Here is a 22434-nt window from a genome sequence, read left to right as displayed (position 1 = left end):
CATCTTATGAGATTTAAACTGATGATCTATAATCCAGAAAAATCGATAATCCGGAATCGCCGAAGTCCCGACGAGTCCGGATTAATGACTTTTGACTGTAATAAATTATTGATTTATCACATGGCAGCTTCAGAGCAAGTATTCAGCTTTTTAAATTACTTGTTTACTTAGAATTTATATATATTTCTCTTACTTTTATTACTCAAAACTGCAGTTCATCTTTTTTATTCACTAGCTGTTACATTTTTCAGTTTACTTGTAAATATGTTTACTTATATATGTGGTTTATTGCTGCCTCCCTTCTTTTTTCTTCAATTTTTGTGAACTGCATTTTGCATACTAGAAGGCAAATGAGTCTCTGAACACTGGTAATTCAACCTGTGTTCAGTTCTAGGCAAGTAGGCTCTCTGCATAAACATTTTGTAATAATCCCTATGTGTAACGTGGATATGAGCCAGTTGCCTTAGAAAGTCCTTCTCAGAGGCATCCCTTCACTTAGGCAGATAGCCGTAGCATGCTTTGGCATAACCAAATGAAACTATCAAACTTTGTTTATCCTTTTAAATTATGCATTCCTATGCCTTTTTTAGTATCTGCATAATTTGATCTTTTTGCTCTAGGTAGGAGAAAATATCTTGAATTTTTATTACTTTCAGTTTCTGGCATATCCTTAGGATGCTTATTTTTACATATTTTCTTCTTTTTTGTATATTGCAGCTCGATGTACGTTATAAAAAGAGTTGTTTCAATTTTAATTTTCAGATTTCTTGTTTGTTTTCCTATCTATCTCTCTGCCTGAATGTAAAATGCAATTTTTTTTATGCAGAATCCAGCCCGTCCCCGAGCTAAAGTTAAACGTGAACCTAAACGAGCTCCTCTTAGTATAGATGTTGGTGGTAAGTATGGTTTTTATTTGCATGTCAATAATAAGTTTCGGTGGTGAAGCAGAATCATGCTGCAAACGCAAACTTTCTGGTGTTTAGTATTCGGGACAAATTCTAACACTGGTATATCACAGACACTCCATAACACATGAATATGAGTTTGTTGTGTATGTTATATGAAAGAATTAAAATATATACACATCAGGAAGTCAGTATTTGGTTATAATGTTAATAAATTTGTTTGCAATGGCAATGGAAAAGGAACTGATAGAGCCAATGTCATCTTCAGACTTCCACTAAATCACCTCTGGCATAGGCAAGCATTTCTAGATCAGCACTTTATCTGTTTGAAGTTTCTCTGTATTTTTTCCAAATTCATTTAGCCCTTTGTTGCTCAGTGCTCCACTACATGGAACACCCAACATGAATTGCTTCTGAAACCGTTAAATTCAACCATAAATGGATAAAAATGGCTTTATAATATACTTCGAACTTCTCTTTTTAAATAGTCGATGGCAGCATATCACAACAGGGTTCGTAGCAGTCCTTATAAGTGCTTATAAGTCCTTATATTTGAAAATAAAATATAAAGGCCCTTATAGGTGCTTACTTTTTCTTTAAAGCCCTTTTTTTTTTTTTTTTTTTTTGTTTTTTTGTTTTTGGTGTTTATTTTTTGCTTTTAGTGCTTTTTTTTTTTTTTTTTTTTAATGAACGCGCTATTTTTCCCCGTACCAAAGCCAAAACTAAATAAACAACTTTTCTTTCTAATATGGAACGTCAGATGGTGAGTCATACTCCCGGAAATAGCTTTTCCCCCTTTCTCTGCATTAACATAACCTTTGGTGTGCACAAAGAGTACAGACAGGTGGCACAAAGAGTCTATTGGTCAAAGAATTGCGAAAGCAGTAGAAAATTCCGCTACATTCGGCATTCTTTTCCTCCCACTCAAATACTACACACGTTTGAATTTCTATCAAGATCTTAAAAATTTGCATTCTCATTCTGCTTGGTCAGTTCATATTCGTGTTTATTATGATCGTTATGCTTATATTATGAGCATATGTATGAATGTTTATAATAACATAGTTGCAGTAACTGCTGAAGTATAGTAAACTTCAAAAAATGATTGTGTTTTAACACAGATTGGCTTTCTAAGGAATAATATTCGGAATGGCTTAAATAAAGGGAAAGTAATCAAGTAGTCAAAATAATTTCATTTTTTTGGCCAATACATTATACAGTACGAAGGTTGGGAGGTCTCCCCTTTCTCGGCAAAATCTTGAATATTCAAACTGTTACAGTTCGCTGCAAAACAAGCAACAGACCTTTTTTTTTTTTTTTTTTTTTTTTTTTTGTCACTTTTCAATCTAGACGCCTATTCTATGATCACTGGATCTGTCTACAACTTGAGGGGAACAATATTGACTCAAAAAAAAAAAAAAAAAAAGGTATAGACAACCCATCACAACTTATCGGAGAAAGCCATTCTGTGGTCCTCAGTTGGTGGGCGGGTGAGTCCATTTGACTTTACTGAAAGGGGACAAGGCTTCAAGGAGCTTTAGACCAATTGCAGTACAGACGAGTGACGAAATTTATAGCGCGTGCTGGCTGAAGTTCTAGGAATATTCTCTCATTATTTCACTAACTCACACACTGCATTTGTAATTTGAAAAAAATGGCACAAAACAGTATTATGACCAACACGCAGCAGAATATGCTGCTATGTTATCCATTTTTTAAGGGGAAAGTTAACGCAGGAATTCAGGACTAAGAAATATAGAGTGATATGGGATACCATGAAAGCAACGGTAAATAGATAAGAGTAAATGAATTAAGCTTACTTCAAATCTTTTTAGAAATAAACAATTTTAAATTCATTCGCTATTACAGTACGGCCGATTGCTGCTGCATTCAGCTATCGCACACGCATCAAAATGTTTTAAATAATTTATTCTATAATTAACATGAAAGAAAATATTTTTTCAATATAAAATATATACCAAAATTATACTAATCTATCCTGTATGTGTGATTAATTCGTATTGTAATTTTTGTCACACAATTACTAATACTTTTTTTTAACATTACATTGCTGTTATTTTAATTTCTTATATATATATAAAAACTGCTTATTTAAAATATTCTTCCTTCTCAAAAGATTTTATTCTGTGAAAATAATTAAAAGATAATAATATTATTTTCACAATGCAAGTACCAAAGTAAAAATAATCAATGTACGACGTATATAGGAAATTGAAGAACACGGATTAAGATGAATCGTTCTTTGACAAAACGTTTGTTTGACTTTTCGCGATAATTTAAACACGGATTTTCGTGCTTTTTTTTCCCCCCTCAAAATAAATAATCCATTAATTAATTTAGCGCGAAAAAATATTTTCTTTACCCTTACACCAAACAATATTCGCGTTAATAATATTGTAACTAAATGCACTTGGATAATTTCATGTAAGAAAATCTTTTATATTAATTCAAATTATTTTATAAATTTATCAGTGTTTTTTAAATATACTGAAGGTGATTTTTTTCGGATTCGCACTGTTTCTTTAAATATTTTTCTGCAGTTGAAATTTTTGTCAAACCAGCGTTTCGGCACATTAAATAGAAAACTAATAATAATCAATATCTCTTTTACAATATAAAAATGAGAACTCTGCTACGAACAGTATCTTTTTTTTTTTAAGTTTGCAAAGAAACAATGATTTTTTAATACTAATGGATTACAAAAGTACTATTCCATGAACAAAAAAGAGGAAAAAAAACCTTTTCATCTCTAGCGCGCGGAACTATGCATCGGAAATTCTAAAGGTATGTCTCAGTCTTATAGCATTGTTGCTTTATAGCATAATACAATAATAATACAGTATAATTCTGCTAATAAGCCCACCAGTGGCCGAGCGGTAGAGTCGCTGAACGCAGGTAGTTTGGTCCGAGTTTCGAATACCACGAACGAGCTGCCCGCATCGGCGTTTTCGTGGCTTTCCGCGTATGTAATGTGTATACAAGCCAGTCTCCCTCAGAAAGTCCTCCCTTAGAAACCAATTTTAAAGCGTAATAAAATTACACACACACACACACAAAAAAAAAAAAATATCTGAAATCTTTCAGATTTTATATTACTCCCAAAAGGCCGGGTTTTTTTAATTTTTTGCGTGTTACCTTTATTTATTAAATATCATGTTCTTCGCATTTAAACCATAAAATTCAATTCAAAAAGAGTGTATCTTTAGAATTTCCGATACATAGTTTCGCGCGCTAGAGATGAAAATGTTTTCTTCCTCTTTTTTTTTTTCCCGTACAATGTTGCCATTGCTCGCTTTGAAATCATTCAGTTTCTTAATCAAACACTCATAAATGCTTTACAAAATATGAAATAGATAATAAAACAAATTCCCAGTTCCAAATTTTGGCCTCCAAGATGCCTATATTAGGATGGAGGCTTACGTTATTCAAAATTTCATGGCTCTAGGTACTGTTGTTTTATCACAGTGCGAGAAACATTCATAAATTTATGCAGATTTCTCATTATTTAATTTCTTTAAATATAATACAGTGTGATGATATTTAGTGGCAACGATTTGAAAAGTGAAACGCTACAAAATGGCAAAATGAAGTTAATAGCCCTTCTGGGCTAAAACTTATTTTTAAAAGTATCACACTAGTAGTAATACTGCTACTGGAAAAATATTATAAAGCTATTTTATAGTTTTATAATTGTTTTTTAAATTTTTATTTTACAGTAGTGTGAATTTCGCGTAATAATGAACGACATTTCTTTTTGTGTACAGTATTGTTCGTAAGGTATTCAACTGTTAGATTTTAAAATAAACGTAATTCTTGCTGTGCATAAATCGAGTAGAAGCTTATTGGATGTCTATATGTGCTTAATAAACCTGTTATCTTCTACATTTTTAAAGCATATAATTAACATTTATATCTATAATTTCAGGAATAGTATAAATAACCTTTCTTTCAGTAGAAACTGTGTTCTTGTTTTCTGAATGTGGCTCCAAATACTTTTATCAGTTCATTGCAAATTAAAATAACCGTAAATTTTGGCAATCTGAAATACGCAATGATAACATCTGGCAGAGCAAAAGCATCAACATATTTTGTATAAATTCGCCACCGATTCAGAGATCTACAACCGTATTCTTCGTTTAAATATGAAAAAAATCAGCGGCGAAAACATATACATATATTATCTACTTAGTACGTCAACTGCACAACCCTGATTGACGACGCGGCAACACTTTTTTGCGCGCTTTCTACAACTTCCGTACTCAGAGAATATAGGATGTCGGGTAGACCTGTTTTTCACTAGCAGCGACATTTGGCGGCCCACAACTTGCTGTCGACTCTCGTAGCGTAGAATAACCGTCCTGGATTGAATAGGACTAAAAGTTCTGCGGTCTACCAACCCAAGCGAAGAATGATTCTATTCCGGAAATTTAACGCCGTCTGTTGAAAATTAGAATGAAAAACACCCCAGTTATTTCGTTCTTTATTCTCCCACTATCGGCAGTTGTTAATTCCGATTGCATAATATCACGTAGGGAAGAATTACGGCGCACTTATTGCGCAATAACGTTTGCGATATTTTGCAGAGATAATTAATTTTGATGTTCAGTCCGAGATTTGTTTATGAACACTTGAAAGAGTTTTACTGTGCTTGCTAAGCAGAATATTTTTTAGTTCCATTGGTTTATTTTATATGATGCTCATATTGAATTGTCAAAAGCATTTATTTAGCGGAAAAATCTAAAGAGCGGCTACAGTCTCCCCCCCCCCATCCGCTCCTTCAAGTTACGCCCGACTGTCCGAATATTCGCCAATTTGAAAGTAGGCGGGTCAGTTAAGCTTAAAGATGACTGCATGAAGCAAATTTTCTGTCTTCTGATTTCAGAAATGTTCCTCTTTTTTACTTAAATTACTTTGCTTGCAATATCTGCTAAGAGAAAACTGATATACAATGAAAGTTTAGAAAATGTTTAGAAATTAGATTTAAATTATTTAAATATCAATATGAGTGGAAAAATAAATTGTATTTATTATTAGGTTCCAAGCGAATACAATAAATATGCCTTATTATTATTTATTTTCTCTATTTTTAACTGAAATTTCATCATTAAATCTTGTAAATCTTGTAATATAGTTTAGTTCTTCATAGTTTTTTTTTCCTCTCATTGTAAACTAGTTCTGTAAATTGAACTATTATTTAAAATTAAAAACAAAAAAAAAGTAATTATTTTCCATGGTTGAGGTAATGCTTATTCTCTCTTAATCATTTCTCATATTTTAAATTACAAGTCTAATTTTTAAGGTTATGCAGTTGTGTATGATGTAATTAGACAGGTGCTTATTTTTTTAACTAAAATGTGGCTATGAACCCTGCACAAGGAGACCCAGAATTTTCATTTATGATGTGTTATTAAAATCCACTTATTTTCTGATAATTTTCTACATTTTTTTGGCGATACAAAAAAAATTTGTTTGAAAAACAATTTCTGTATAATTTTGATGGCTGTCTTCTATGTTATTTGTTGTATATTTTTTTTACATTTTTCATACAAAAAGCATAGGCAGAATCATTGAATAAAATGGGGTGTTCCATTAGCGGGAATACTGCGCCTTTAGCGATCTCGTGCTATTACACATCACAACATCTGTCTTAGGAGAAAACATCTGTAGTATATGTTTTCTATTTCCATTGTTTTGGGGGAATGAATTGAAACAAAGCTGTCTTGAGGGTTGGTTTGTGCTATGAAATCTCTAATATGGTCATCTTGAAATTTTTGTGAGTAATTTTCAGGCGGGATTTTTATCAGTAGCTCGAGACATCTTTACTTAGAGCTGTGTGAATTTTTTTCTGTCGCTTTTTAGTCTCATTTCCACTTATTTTCAATAATTGTGTAGATATTCTTTACTGTTAGTATTAATTGTAGTTAATTTTTTATTATTAATTTTCCATAAATAACACGGAGAGGTCTAAGTCTTTCCAAAGCGCTAAAAGTGCTTCATGAATTACCCTCTTATTCTGAACCAGATCATGAAGATAGCAGCAATACTGAGATATATGCTCCTGAACCACTTGTGTAATCCTATTGTGATATGTTGGATGAAACTCATCTATTTGATGAGAAGGTTGATGATCCAGCTTACCCAGGCCCCTCTACGCAGCCTCGAGTTATTACTTGGAATTCTAAACATATTGTTGCATGGAAAAGAAGCTGCACAAAACACGTTCTGTGTTCAAAACCTGCAAAGTTGGTTTGTGCTTCTATCAAAAAGGTGCGACATGCTTTGAACAGTTTCACAAAGCTAAGAAGTCAGAAAATTTGTAAATATTTTTGTATATAGAACTTGCGTATATACATATATTTATCTTATTTATCCGTATTTATTCAAGAATGTTGTGTATATGTTTTTTCTTTACTATAAGAACGCTCCTCCTCATTTCCGTGCTTCACTGCAATGCTCACTTAGTTGCACTTTTCAAATCTCTGGCGGCGCAGTGTTCCACCTCATGGAACACCCACAGAATTAAAACGACAAGTGCAATTTATGCAAAATTTTTACCTGTATACTCATTTAGGCCTAGATAGACTGCATAAAACTTTTTTTTTTTCGGTTGAAATTCCGATTTTAAAGTATAATGCACCACAAATGGTTAATGATATTGCCACTAAATTAACAAAAGAAATTACTTGATTGTTGTTTAATTTTTCTGTTTTAGTATTTTTAAAATTTTGTTGACTTTTTTTTATTTCATGTTGTAATTACAAAAGCAGAAGGAAATAGCAAAGTTTCTGTACTTATGAATATAATAGGTTTAATTTTGCAAAGATAATCATACTGTTTAACCTGAGTAATTCAACTCATTTCTTCTCATTATTTATTATTAATGTCAGATCGTGAATGAATCTTGTTATTCATGAATAAATGAAAATAAAATTGCATATTTTAATTTTTTTATCTTTGGAATTTTAGGTGTGTTTGATATGGAAGAATTTGATGTTAAGGAATCTCTTTCTGGTCAATCAGATGATGATTCAGATGGTTTGTGACATATTCTTTGTCCTGAGTTAAAAATTTTGGTAGATAAAGAAGTTAATTTTTATTGCCCAGAATTGTTTAATACTTATGTACCCTGTTCAAGGTAATTTTTTTAAAATGTTAAAGGAATGAAATATAAATTAGGTGTAAAGCTCATAATCAACAAAAAAAAAAAAAAAAAAAAAAAAAAAAAAGCAATTTTAGGTATAAAATTAAGTAGACGTTTGATTCTGGTAGCATAAAAACCTTTATTAGATTTTTAAAAAATGAGAACATGTGTGTTCATCTAATCCTAGCAAAGAGAAATAACTTCAAAGTGATTACTACGGTCAGGCATAGTCGACAGTTATTTAAAAAATATTTAGTTGTTGCTTACCTAAAATGTTATGAATTATCATGATAAAGAAGTAGTTATTTGTTGGTTTTTCCAGGAATTAACAATTAATCGCCAAGTGTGGCAATGTTTATTCCCAAACTATGTAGGGAACCCAGACTCAAGTAATAAGAATTGTGAATTCTGCCTCTCCCCTATGGATTAAAAATGATGACAGTTTTCAGTTTAACACCATGTTAACAACTCTTCCTAGAAAGGATTATTTTATCTTCCTCCAGAATGTGCAAGAACAAGCATAGTTGTATATAACTTTGCATACAACCATATGGAGGTGAAATGTGAAAAATTACCTAAAAAATAGAGGCCTTTAAGTGTATTTTTTAAAAAGAGTTTCATTTCCTTCTCATTTCTGTTTATAGTTTGAAATGCTGGGTGCACAAAGTCTTTAAATCTGGCATTTCATGATATTCCATATGTATGCACATAATGTATGAAAACATATTGAAATGAAGCTAAGATACTTAAGTGCAAAGTGAAGGCTTGGAACAGCGAGTTTGAGAAAACGGTAAAATTGAAAAAAGTGCCAAATCTGCAATTTCAGGTAAACAGAGTGTATAATTTTACTCTTTAAGAAGAGAGAAGAAAATAAAGGTATCTCCATGATTCGAACTTGCACTCTCAGATTTGGCCTTGCGTTTTACCACTCTGCTAAAATTTCCTTATTTAAAAGCACAATTTTGTTGATTTTTGTGCGAGTTATGGCACCTCAATTTGCACTTGGATCACAGGCAAAACTGACATGTACCAAAATAAATTAGTTTGTGTGTGTTTGAAGTCATAATTTTGCTTAAAACATTAAAAATGTAAATGCTAAATATTGTGTTAGGAAAGTAATTCATTCTAGCAATGCCAGCACATTTGTGTTAAAATGACTCTTCTGCTACTCCATTGTATTATATTTGTTAATATTTTTTAAACTTAATTTAGTTATAATTCCATCTTCTTTCTTCATAATTTTCTCATATAACTTTTTAAGTATTGTTTGAACTAAAATTGCATTATCAAGGTGTTATGTTCAGGCTGCATCAATCAACAACACACAGTGTAGCTTGAATGGAAGGTTTACATCTGGTGATCCACATGACACTTAATCTGTTACTATATGTCTAAAGCTTTTAATCTCTTGCATGACTGAAATGTGGAAATTATGGAATCACACCTGTAGCCAAATTGCTAAAGCTTCAAAAACATGGAGTTTTATAGTTCCAACCAAATTTGTTTACAGCATGTTCTTTTAAAAACTATCTTTCTCAAAGACATTACTTAGTATATATGCAGGTTCCTGTATGTGCTTTGCCGCAATTAAGTAATTTAATCCATGCTTTTTAAAAGATAAGTTTAAATTAGTATGCATTATAAAATTAATAAGCAAAGGCTGTATGTATGGTATATTAAGATAATTTTGGCTATTTTCAAATTTAAAGTAACAATTACTATTAGAATAAAATTCTAAATTGTTATGTACTTTAAATTTATGAGTTATTTTTGAATATAGATGTATTCTTTATGATCATTTAAAATCTGTCTTCAAGATGAAATAGCATATCCAGCTTTGTGAGGGAAACATATTTACTGAAGGTTAACAGGGCCTATTGTGAACTCAAAAAACTTAATTGTACATACAGTAAAAGCTTGAATATTTAGGAAGGTCTGAAAACTCTGGATAGTTGAGCATATAAGAAATGGAATTCACATTAGAAAAGCGAAATTAATAGGAAAATTTTCTGCTCTAAAATTATTAAAACAATCATTATTTGGTGTCAACTTAACATCAAAAGCCTACATTTAAAATTAAGATTTGGGGGGAGAGAATGCATTTTATTGTTTTAGAAGCTGACTACTTTGTAGGCCTTATCCAGTTATAATCCCACTGAAGATGAAAGTTGGAGATGTCACCAGTCATTCTGGCAGAAGTTTAAATGAACATAAGTCGCATATTGTGCATTTCTTTATGTCTGGATTGTGTAACTTTGAAAATAGTCCCCTTCTTGCAGTTCCAATTAGTAATCATTTTTCCAAACACTGAGAAAAGACACAGTTTATATCCTTTCTTAAAAGAAATGAAACTGATTGATAATTAGTTGAATTTATGTTAAATCAAAATGAACTTACAATTGTGGCCTGACCTCACAGTATTCTGTGGCAATGTATATGCATTAATAATATTACAAGCTGTACAAATGCATTACAAATCTCTCATTTATGAAATTTTTTGAACATTTTAAAATACCAATACTGGATAGTTGGGCTTTTACTGTAAATATAATTTTATGATGCAGACTTCAGCAGAGTCCATTTTTGATGTACGAACTTTAGTCTCATATTTTATGTTGTATGATATGGCTGAGCTTTTCATTTTTAGATTTCTGCATTGTGTGGAGATATATTAAATAGGAAATAAGTAAACAAATACCTCATGACCGTAATATAATTCATAAAGAAATTAAAACTAAAATTGTTTGTTCTGCAGAAAATTTGGTGTGCATAGGTACTAGAGCCATGCTATCAAATTTTGGCACCTAAGGCAAATGGAATTGCGTGCCCCCTTTTTTGTCTTGCACACCAATACAGTATTACATCTTCTCTCATTATTACTTGCCATTTGGCATCTATTGACAGCTTCTGCAACATGGGGAAAGTATCAATATTTATCAGAGAATGACATTAAGAAGCGGCCTAAATATTTTGCATGGTCACCAACATGAGTGATTCTTCTTATTATTGCATTACTTCTCAATATCAGGCTAGATATTCTGTCAAGGAAGCAAACATATCAAAGATAACTTTTAGTGTGTAACATATCCCTCCCCCCTAGAAAGGAAATTAAAAATTTTATGTTACTTGTAAACTTAACAATTTAATTAAGAAAAGTGTTGTAATGTTCTTCTGTAACATTTGTTTTAGAATGGGAAAATAATGCCTCTGAGTATGTTGATGAAGGGAAACCTAAAGAACCATTAATGTGTGCTACTTCACTTCCTATGTCCATTCCAGCTTTTTCAAACTATTCTCACTTTTCTGTCATTGATGATGAGGATGATAAGGTAAATATAAGTGTTTTTCTGCTAATTTCTTACTGCACTTCAGATGTTTACCATCATATATCATGGCTTAACCTTATATCGAGCAATTAATTCCTGAAACTGTGTCCATATGATGCATATACTAAAATTATGATCTTTATAGCTCTTGTAATTGTTGCAGGATTTTATTGAGATGAGAACTACATGACTATCAGCAAACAAATTTTCAATATGAAACTAATTGTATATTTATTGCTGATAATTCTAGTGTTATTGATGTTTTATGTTTTTCACATCACGATTCATTGAAATTGCCACAATCCCTGTGATGTTTTTAAGTGAAATACATGAATTCTTAATAGCCATTGAAGTACATTATTGTTTTCTTGATTTTCTTATTAGAGAGCTTATCAAAATGTACCTGAAAACAAATTTTATAGCAGTTACTGTACATTTGATAAATTTATGAAGCAAGGTACTTTAAAATGTGTTACCAGCACAAAATAATAAGCATTTTCAAAACTGACTCTACACCTTTGATAATTTTAAAAGAATGTATGAAATACTCTTGTCCTTCACTTTCAATTTACTCTTATTATGTATTTGAAATGGAGTAAAATGTTTCTAGTCTCCAGGAACAGTTCTGCTTGCAAAATTTTTTGTCTGTAAATATGTATTAATTAATAAAATACATTTAATATTTTTTTAATCAATGTTAAACCATTTTTATACACAAGGGCTTTATTAGAGCAGGATTTAATGATTGAAGTTAATTTCAGGTTGCTCCACTACTGCTATCTTTATCATTGGATTGGTGTTTTCTAATTTTTTTTTAAATTTACTTATCATCACAGACTTTATTTTTAGAAGTTATAATGTTGGCATTAGTAACTAATAATAAATGCAAGAATGATTGCATTTATTTCATTGAGTTATTCAGAATGTGTCTGCTGTGCTGTCTCATATATGAGATATAAGGGCAAAATTTTTTCCCCGAGAATTAAGTCGTCAAAAAGAGAAATATATTTTTTTTGTTTCTTTATGCCTGGCTAATGTAGTTGAGGAAGGAAGTTTCAGAATGGTGGTATAATGCTGCCCTTTTCTGCATCCATGAAAATATCCTAGTCAGGTTTGAGAAATTTCCTGTCATTTGCTGAAACATCACAAATAGGCTTCATTTCTATTATTTATATTAAGATGGTGGTTCTCAAGAAAGTGACAGAGATTTTACTCAAAATTTATTGGTACCTCAAACCTGCTTTTGTGTGGTAGCACTCTGATAATATAACTACTAGTACCACACAAAAAATGAACGTGCAAAAACAGGTTTGAGGGTATAGTATAATAGAATATGTAAAATATATTTTTTTATAAATGTATTATATCTAATAATTTTTATTTTTTCATATGAAAATTAGATGTCGCCTATCAAAGATCCAGAACAGATCGCTGCAAGCATGCGTGCTATTGCTTGTAGTGTAACTGATGGTACTGAAATGTTTGGAGAGTTACCGAGAAGACGTTTAAACACTGGTGAACTGTTGTCTTCTAGGCCTATATAAGTATAAAAGGAGTTTAAAGCAGTTTGTGAAGGTAATATTTAGTAGAAACTTTACAGACATAGTATGTATTTTTAAGGAGTAAGTACTGTCACTAAATATTTTTCTAATCATGGTTGTATACACTAAAATAAATTTTTTTAAAAAAAGAAGGTACATATAAGCATATGCAGAATTTGTTATAACCCACATTATTGCTTTCATCCACTAATCTGTGTTTGATGTTGGAACCTTCTAAAGCTGGTTTTTGCCCTCAGAATGGCAAGGTTTTATGGTTTGAGCCATTTTTCTTTCTAATAGTTAATCATCATGAGATAGGTCATAGCATTTCAGAAGAACAAGCAGATGGTAACACTATTAGGCAAAGGGATAAAGTTACACTCTCTCGTAGGCAGCTAGCCCTTGCATGCTTTTCCAAAATACAATTCAACCCAACCTTGCTTATCAGTTAGACTTGCTCTGCATTCATTCTGAACATTTATATCATACGGTGAACCATCTTTCGTAGATGACCACTTCTAAAAGTGACCAGTGTAGCTGTGAAATTTGGGTATTATATCTCATCTTTCTAAGGCAACTTGCTTCATAAAAGAGTAATCATTTAGAACTGTAAATGGTCGCCTTGGAAGAGCTTCACTGTGTTTAGGCTTTCCCATTTAGATAATTGTGATTACTTCCTTGAACAAAGTAAAGGAAGTAGCGTAAAATGTAAGTTATCAATAGAAATAACCATTTTGGCCATTCCTGAATTCATTTGGACTTTTTTTTTTTTGCATGACATCTGTACGTATGCGCAGAATAAAGGACTCTTTTCTCCAAAACAGATTTTTAAAATGGATTCAAATGGGATGTGGGGGCATGTCTGTACATGTGTATGTATGTATCTTGCATAACTCAAAAACGATTCGCTGTAGAATGTTGAGATTATGTATATGGGCAGCTGTAACATCTAGTTGTGCCCCTCCCTTTTTTATTGCAATTGGCAATACCAAACATATATATGTATATATACCACTCCCTTATCCATCTTAAAAGTCCTTACCCAGCCTTTACACTCAATTAATTATAGAAGTGTTTTAAATGACAAAGATATTAATGTTTTGGGAATGTCAAATTTTTGTTTAATTTACTTTTGACAAATAACAAAATCCAATTTTTAATGTGGTCTCCTGGTTTCTGTACTTGTAGTTGGGAAAGTTTTGCATTTATTATGAAAAGATAAAATTATAAGAAATTTGACTTCCATACAATAAAAATTAGCAGGGATATTTAATTTCAAAATTTGCAATTTTTTATGTCAATTTCAACATGCCTTTAGGGTTAGGTTATTCAAGTTAAAATAATTCTAAGAGATAAAGTTTAAATGAAGGGCAACAAGAAGTGTGTATAATTTAATAGGCCATACAAGGAAGTTGTGTAGTTTCTGCATCAGATTGTTTCCTGTAGTAAGCATTTAATTTTTAGATTTCTTTTATTTGAACAAGTTTTTGTCATTTCTTAACACAGAATGAATTATCTCATAGGGACTTCTCTGAAAGTGTGCAATAACCAGTTTAGATATATATAGACGTATGTTATCTACTGATTGTCAAATACTAGTTTCCTCCAGATGTAAACCACTTCTTTCCTGTTAGGGGCCCAAACCACATTTTTTACTTTGTTAATTGCAAACAGTCGCTCAAATCCATCTATATTTAAATGGGAAGTATTCAGTAAGCTGAAAGATGTCAGCTAAGGAATTTGTAATTTAATTTATTTTTAATATATCTGAAATCAATTTTGTTAGCTTTAAGACTACCGAGCACTTTTTATGCATAGTGTTGGATATAAAGATTTAATAAAAATTAAACAGAATTTTTTTTTAATCAGAATAAATTATTTAATTATTTTAAAATGGCTCAAACCTAAAGCAAAATAGTATTAAATTAAATGGCAGATCGTATTTGAATCTCAAAATAATTAGACTGAAATGTCTACAGGAGACAACTAGATGTAATATACAAACAAGAGACAGATGAGACTAATCAGAATAAAAATATTCATGTTGAGTTAAAATGGAAAGAATTTAAAAATACAGTAATTCAGCAGTACTGTTTGAACACTTTTAAAGATCTGAATGATGAGATTATGTCATCCAAATACTTTATTAGTTACTTCTCTCTGTTTATATCTGCACATGTATTATAGATTTGTAAGTACCCGATGTACAGGTCACAGCCACTATCCCACTAAAAGAAAAAACTTTTCTTAAGAAACTTCATTGTGAGTTCTCCTGGGAAACCGGAAAAATAGGTTTTACCTCTAAAATCATCCTGCACATTTTTTGAAGCATTTCTATTTTTATTCTGGCATTAGTCTTATTTTGCCTTGAATTTTGTTTAATCAGACATTTTGCCAATCATTCTAACTTGTAAATACTCTGTTTGTTTGTTGTAAGCAGGAGACCCACTAGTGGCTGGGTGTTAAGGTTGCTGATTATTGAGAATTTGAACAGGGTTCAATCCCAGGCTAGCAGGTTGGCTCCATGGTTGATTTTCCACGTGTGTAACTTGAATGCGAACCTGTTTCTTGTAGAAAGTCCTCCACGAGGGCTTCCTTCCCTTCAGACAGATAGCCTTCATGTACTGAATTCTAGTCTAATTTTTAAGCATAGGTTTTTAAACATGATATGAGATTATAATGATTTTGGAAACAATAAACATGTCAAACATGTATATTTAAACTGTATACTTAGCTAATTTACTACATTATGCATTGTACTTATTTGCAAACAACTTTGACTTCTAGAACAGACATTTGAAAATAAATTAAATTCTTCCCTTATAAGAACAGGATGATAATGATAAAACAAAAGAAATACTTACATTGGCTGAATTAACGTAAAACAATGCTAAGCTATGAATTGCAAAGGGGAAATTATTTAAATCTGAATTAATTAATTCACGTTATTGTTTGCCCCAATAAATATTTTATATAGGTTTTGCAATAATTAAGTTTTGTTTAATCAGATTTTAGTTATGTAGAGTAGAATATCAACTATCCCAGGTAATGTAGGATTACCTCGAATGATTGAAAATGTGAATAAATGGGCATCTATAATTATTTCAAAAAAATCATCAAGAAAATGTGTGGCGTTATTACGCATGTTGTTGGGAAAAAGAGTCCCTCAAAAGTTATCTTGGAAGAATACCTCAAAAAATATATCCCCAGAAAAAATATGTCTGCAAAATATATGAATGTTCTATTATTTTTTGATAATTTTATAATAAAATATTTAATAACCTGTCATAAATGCTGCCAATCTATATAATACATTAATATAACTTATTGAGCTTTAGTATGATAAAGTTGTCAGTACATTTCATGAATTATGTTATATGTCATGCACTAAGTGCACATTTCTACAAAATAGATTTTATGTTAATAGAATTCATCATACATTATTGAAACAGAAACATGGCTGTAATATGTAGATTATTAGATATAAATTTCAGCTAGCCCCTTAGAAATTTATTTACTCTGTAATAAATGTTATATCGATTATTTTTTTAACTGTTCATTGTAAAATATCAATCATATTACCAATTCGAGAAAGTTTTCAAAGCTGTAAATGTTAGAAATATCATAATCTATTCTTTAAGAGTCTGTGTGTAGTTGTAAATGTAATTTTTTAAAAGATTAATGTACAAGTTAACAGACATTGCATTCACGAGAAAGAAATCGAGAAAAACAGTCACAGGGAGCTGTTATGAAGGAACCGAAAGCAAAGGGGAATCGATCAAACAGATTTCAGAAAGTAGAATTACACATAACCATAGTTTAATCCATTCATATCAATACCATTTATTTATGTAGTACTTTTTTACTTCGTATTTACAAGTGTATTTCATTATTTACATAAACTAAATTTTTATTCATTAAATACATTGAATCAAAAAAAGCAAATTTTTATATTTTTTGTGCATAAAGACAGAAGATCAAAGTTATTTTGCCCAATCTCAAACACAAAATTTGATATTTTTATCATATGCATAATATGGAAGTTCCATCGCCTTGATTGAATAAAGTAGCCTTCACATCACCCAAACTATAGTTTCTTTTATTTTAATATAAAAATATTTGAGGAGAATAAAAAAATTTGCAGTATGGTTATTTTAAAAGTAGAATCTTCAGTTCGTAAGTGGTGATTAAAATCTGTGTAAAATAACAGTTGTTTATTATTGTTTAAATAAACAATATTTTCTTTTTGCTCAAATGAAATGTTAAAAATGCCACATGCCTGAATCGAAGCCTCCAAAATTTTATTCGACTTTAAATTATTAATACATTATTGCATCATAATACTTCTTAAGATTGGAAAATGGGGTATTTAAAAAAAACTGTTAAGTCACAGTTTTTGAAAATGTATTATTTCTTTTTTGGTTATATTTGAATTATCCAGTTGACATCAAGTAGATGGCAACAGACCTTAGTTTTCAAAAGAATTTCCAAACTATAGACATCTTGGGGGCCCTTCCTAGGATGCCTGTAGCTTGGGAGAACTCACAAAGCCATACTTCAGGTTGTGGAGACAGACTTGAATGTTCTTTCTTGAATTTTCACATTGTCAGTATGGTATCACGTCTCATCTTCATCCTCTCAGCGGCTAAGTCAATGTTTCCTCTGGTGAACCAGTGAACATCCTATAAATGTGCCTGCAGATCTTCCAGATACTGCTCAGACAAAGAAAGTATGTCTGGCAGTTATGTAAAGAGTAAGTCTCATGGTCTAAAGCCCATTTGCAGTGGAGGAAATCCAGTGCTTTTATGAAAGGCACTCCTGTACACTATGACAGTTTTTGGTTCCAGTCCTGCTGCCTTTGGGATACATATAGAGAGAGATGGGCTAAGATTGTTTGATTGAATCTCTCCACCATGCCATCTGACTTTGTATGTAAAGGAATGGTTTGAGTCTTCTCCATTCTAAAAATTCCGCAAAGTTCCTTTAAGAGATTTTAACCTTGTGATTTGAGAGTAACCTTTTGGAAGATGTGAAGTTTGTTCCTTGATCAAAATGAATGAGAGGCACTCTAAATTATGAAATCCATTTCTTCTCTTGGACGTCTGCATCGTTTGAAGCTTCTTGATCAAAGATGGCATAAGATTACTGGCAATTTACTGAAGTAGTCCATGATAACTAACAGTTTAAGCTTGTTCATCAGGGACAGCATTAACTTTTAGCCATTTACTGTTGCAGTCCATGTCAGCTAGGATGTACATTTTACCCTTAGTTGTATGAGGTAAAGGTCCTAGAATGCCCAAAGCAATTCTGGAATAGTGCTTCCTCTGTGTAGCCTTTTTGAGCTCCACTTGCATCACTTTTTTAAACTGCTTTGTCCCAGAAGAAACATTCATGAATTTTGTGGAGTGTCTTTGTTATACCAAAATGGCCACTAGTAGAACTGATGTGAAGCTCTGACAGAACACTAGGCACTCTAAATCTTGGTAAGATAAGCTGTCATTTGAAACTTTTTCTGTCATCCACTTCCCATTTGTAGTGGAGTACTCCATCTTGGTGAAAAGTGCTCCGCAAAGCCCAGTATCTTTTTGTCATAAAATCAAAGGATGCCACATTTTGCCAGTAGGATTTCTGATTCACCATTTCCATTAAGTCCAATAATGGCCTCAATTCAGAATCTATCATTTGGTGCCTTTCTTCGTATCAGTCTCTGATACTAAGAAATTTGTGTTAATTTGTCTGGCAAATGGAACTTCAAAGCCATGTTTCCACTTTTATACTCCACTTTCAAACAATGCTTGCACTTCTCTGCACAAAGACCTCTTGAAAGTACATTAGCATTCCCATGTGAAATTTCTATAATTTGTCAAATTTCCATGTAATATTTGTGTAACTGCTGTATCCATCTAGCCACTTGACCCTCTGATTTTGTAAATGAAGCAGCCAACTGAATGATGCATAGTCAGTGTACAGCAGAAATTTCCAGGTGTAAAGGTAGTGGTGGAAATGTTCTACTGCCTTCATAATATGGCTAACAGCTGTTTCCTGGTGTCACAGTAATTTCTTTCTGGTTTTGAGACTTACAAAAACAGGCAATGCCTTCCACTTGGCCATAAATTTCTTGTAAAAGAACAGCTCCAATTCCTTCACTGCTGGTGTCTGTATCGGGAATAAAATCTTATTCTGGTTGGGTATAAGTTACCACAGGAGATGAAATAAAACCTTCTTCACAGTTTTAAATGCTTCTTCACACTCATCAGTCCGTGAAAATTTTTGCTTTGTTTCTGTTAGGTGGTGTGAAGACCTTGTGATTTGAGAGTAACCTTTGGGAAAGCTTCTGTAATAAGTATGGAGGTTGAGAAAGTGCAAAGGCCTTAGATTTCAAGATATCCCCAGGACCAGAAATCCATCAGAGTGGGGTCATTTGATATAAGTTTCATGGCCATACATCTTCCTGATCTCATTTTGATGGATTTCTGATTCTGGGGTTATCTGAAACCTAAGGTGTGCACATCAAATCCATACGAATTGTCAGAATTAAAAGATGGCTATAAAACGTGAAGTCATACAGATTCCTTATTGTTGTCAACAATCTCCTGCATGTAGTGCATTATTGTGTATGAAGGCGGGCATGTTGAAAACTTGTAATTCCAATAAAATTCTTTACCTTCTCCTCTCTTGTTGTCATTAGTCTTTTACAATGCTCTTCTTTACAAATGTTTTATGTTGAAAATTTTCATCATATGTGTATTGTTCCAACGCCGTTGATAGTTTTTAGCTCATGGATCAATTTGTGCAAGAAAAAATTGAATGTTTCCTTTCGAAATTTTCTCACTGTAACCGTAACTATGAGAGCTTTAGTGTTTAAAATCATCACAATCTCTACTGCATATCTTCAAATCGCAATATCTGAAATTTCATTATTATTAGTTGCATTTAAAGGCTGCTAGGGCATTCATATATTGGGAAAGTTTTTTTATGACCACCCTGTATTTCTGCATTATTGTCATCTGTAGTGCTGACACCCCTTACAGGCCAATGATTCTTTCTTCTGGCATTTTATGCAATCTGCACTTTCATGATAGGTAATAGAGTCATGAAAGTCTTTGTTATCCACTATGTATTTGAGGATCCCTGGCAGCATCCACAAAATACTGGAGACTCAATGTGTCTTTAATTTTGTGGCTACAGGTTAGTTGCATCAACTGTATTAACATTTTATGTCCGTTCCCAGTTCTTATAGGGTCCTTTCGAGTCATAAGCTGCGGCCAGAGGTAATCCTTAAGGAATATTTCTCCAAACCACAATTTTAGTGCATTAATTAAGGTGTCGGTATCCAAACATTTTTCAGGTGGGAGCAGCTGTAAGATGTCTGCTGCCTGTCCTCATAAATAGACTGCCAAATTTAACACTTTGGTAGGGTCCTACTGTTGTGCCTGAGAAATCAGTTGAAATTTTTTACCTATATGTTCCATGAAACTGGTTTCACAAACATCTGTTGTTATCTTAGAACTTTATCAAGTGTTGTTTACAGCAGAGATTTCTTGACTGGTATTCTCCGTTTGTCTTTGTAATTTTTCTTCTGCAGTGGCTACTTTCTTATTCAAAGCACTAATGACTTTACTTTCAATGGCAACAATACTCTCCTTCATTTCTGCTGCTGCTTTCCTCATCTCAGTGGCATATATTTTGATAAATTTCTTCGTATCAGTGGCATTTGCTTCAAGAAAGCTCATTTCTGCAACATTCACTTCCATCGATTTCTCGGCAGAACTTGCGGCAATTATTTTCATTAGGGCTTTCAGCTATTCTTCCATTATCCTGGTTATCGGCATACAGAGAAACTCCAAATTCTGACACCAATTGATACAAAGTACAGGATCATGAATGGTTCTGTAACATAATGAGTACAGATAAGCAAGAAGAGATGAACAATTTATTAGGAAAATAAAGTAAGTGAATAGCATGCATAGCACAATAATTGTTGGAAATAACTGAAGGAGAATGCAGATTTTACCAATTTCTCCTTAGCATATGAAATAAAATTGCAAAATTTCTCAAATCACTCTCAGGGTAAACCCTAATTGGTAGTTCAACTAACTACTAAGTCTCACAGCTAATTCACAACTGAACTCCCTGGCTCTCTGACCCATGTTTATACCCTGCAGCATGGACTCGGGAACTTATGGAAGAACCAGAAAGTTACCAGGTTGGCGACTGACAAAAATTGTCACTAAGGCCTCTTAGGAACGAAATTGCCTACAGAACTTAATCTGACTGAGCTACGTTTTACAGTTCCTAAGATGTTACACTCAAAATTAAAAGCTCTGCAATTGTATGAAGCAACTAAGTACTTAAATGCGATATATGTAGCCACAAATGAGATTAAACACAAAATAAATAAAAAAATTACCATTCTAAAAGCATTAAATAAATAAATAAAACAATATTAAGTACTACAATAATACAGATCAAATATAGAATTAAAATATTTACAATATGACTAACAGAAAGCTTCCATAGTTATCAAAACTGGGTAAACTGATCAGCATATGTTTTTTTAATCCCCAAACTTTCATTTCTAAATTATGATCATCAAAGTTTCCACTAAAATGCTCTGTAATGGGATAGCACAAAAGGTTTCTATTGAAGCTCACACCTTACTATATCAGTTGAATCATGTATCATGTTTGACTTTGTGTTGGTGGTTACGTTATTCTCCCTTTGCTTCTTGCTTTTTATTAGCAATATGGCCCATTGTGATAAGAATAAAAATTATTTTATTGCCAAATGTGTTTTGTTTGAAATTTTAATGTGTATTATCACTAATGACCTTATGGTATGAATGAAGGTTAATAGTTTGAATTCCTGCTGTGTTTTCCTTGAGTGCTTAAAAATCTTATTTCTTAATTTAATTCTGTTCTATATTTTGTTTACTGGATGGCATATTTCATCTATTTAAGTGTCATGTTACTAACAGTGTGATGCTAAATATTTCACTCCTTGATGCAAAGATAGTTAAGCGAGACTCTTCAAAACTGAAAAAAATTGTCTTATGAAAACTTAGTTTCAATCTAGCTTGATCTTATGCTGCAAATCCTAACCTATCTCTTTGCAGTTATAAAATGTATTGTTCAAAAATATTGATTAACAAACAGCAGATAAACTAAAATGTTTGTTAAATAGCAATGCATCTGAGTATAAATACCACTGTTGATAAAAATAATTTTATTAAAATATTTTTTCTTTTAATTTAAGTATTTCGAGTGCATATGTCAGTATAGATCTGTTACTAGTATGATCTGTAGATAGTCTGTGTGTATCTTAGTGTAGCAGAATATATGTTTGTATCCATTCTTTGGGATCACAAACTGTTTATTTTAGTTCCAGTCTCTACTTCTTAGAAACATTTTTCTGTTAAACTGGTAGTGATTGAAGTTTTTCTTTCTCATATTTAGTTCTGTATCTTCATTCACAAAATCTGTTACTCCAATTTAGTTCTG

General features: G+C 32.0%; 1 protein-coding gene across 5 annotated transcripts in view; it reads left to right on the top strand.

The window, feature by feature from the left end:
- The window catches only part of LOC118200099 (uncharacterized), a 210591-nt gene that overhangs the window by 180118 nt on the left and 8039 nt on the right, over positions 1-22434 (top strand). For all 5 annotated transcript variants that reach the window (XM_085809573.1, XM_085809574.1, XM_035372107.2 and 2 more), the window contains exons 8-11: positions 827-896; positions 7893-7961; positions 11257-11396; positions 12794-12968. In XM_085809573.1, the coding sequence (XP_085665699.1) occupies positions 827-896; positions 7893-7961; positions 11257-11396; positions 12794-12937 (423 nt within the window). In that variant the 3' untranslated portion in view covers positions 12938-12968. The remainder of the gene's footprint in view (positions 1-826; positions 897-7892; positions 7962-11256; positions 11397-12793; positions 12969-22434) is intronic.

Source organism: Stegodyphus dumicola, chromosome X2 (assembly GCF_044657685.1).
Source record: "Stegodyphus dumicola isolate Sdum_Otavi_A_Nest chromosome X2, ASM4465768v1".
Classification (NCBI taxonomy): Eukaryota; Metazoa; Arthropoda; class Arachnida; order Araneae; family Eresidae; genus Stegodyphus; species Stegodyphus dumicola.
The sequence above is the reverse complement of the archived record's forward strand: the minus strand, read 5'-3'. Positions and strand labels throughout refer to the sequence as shown.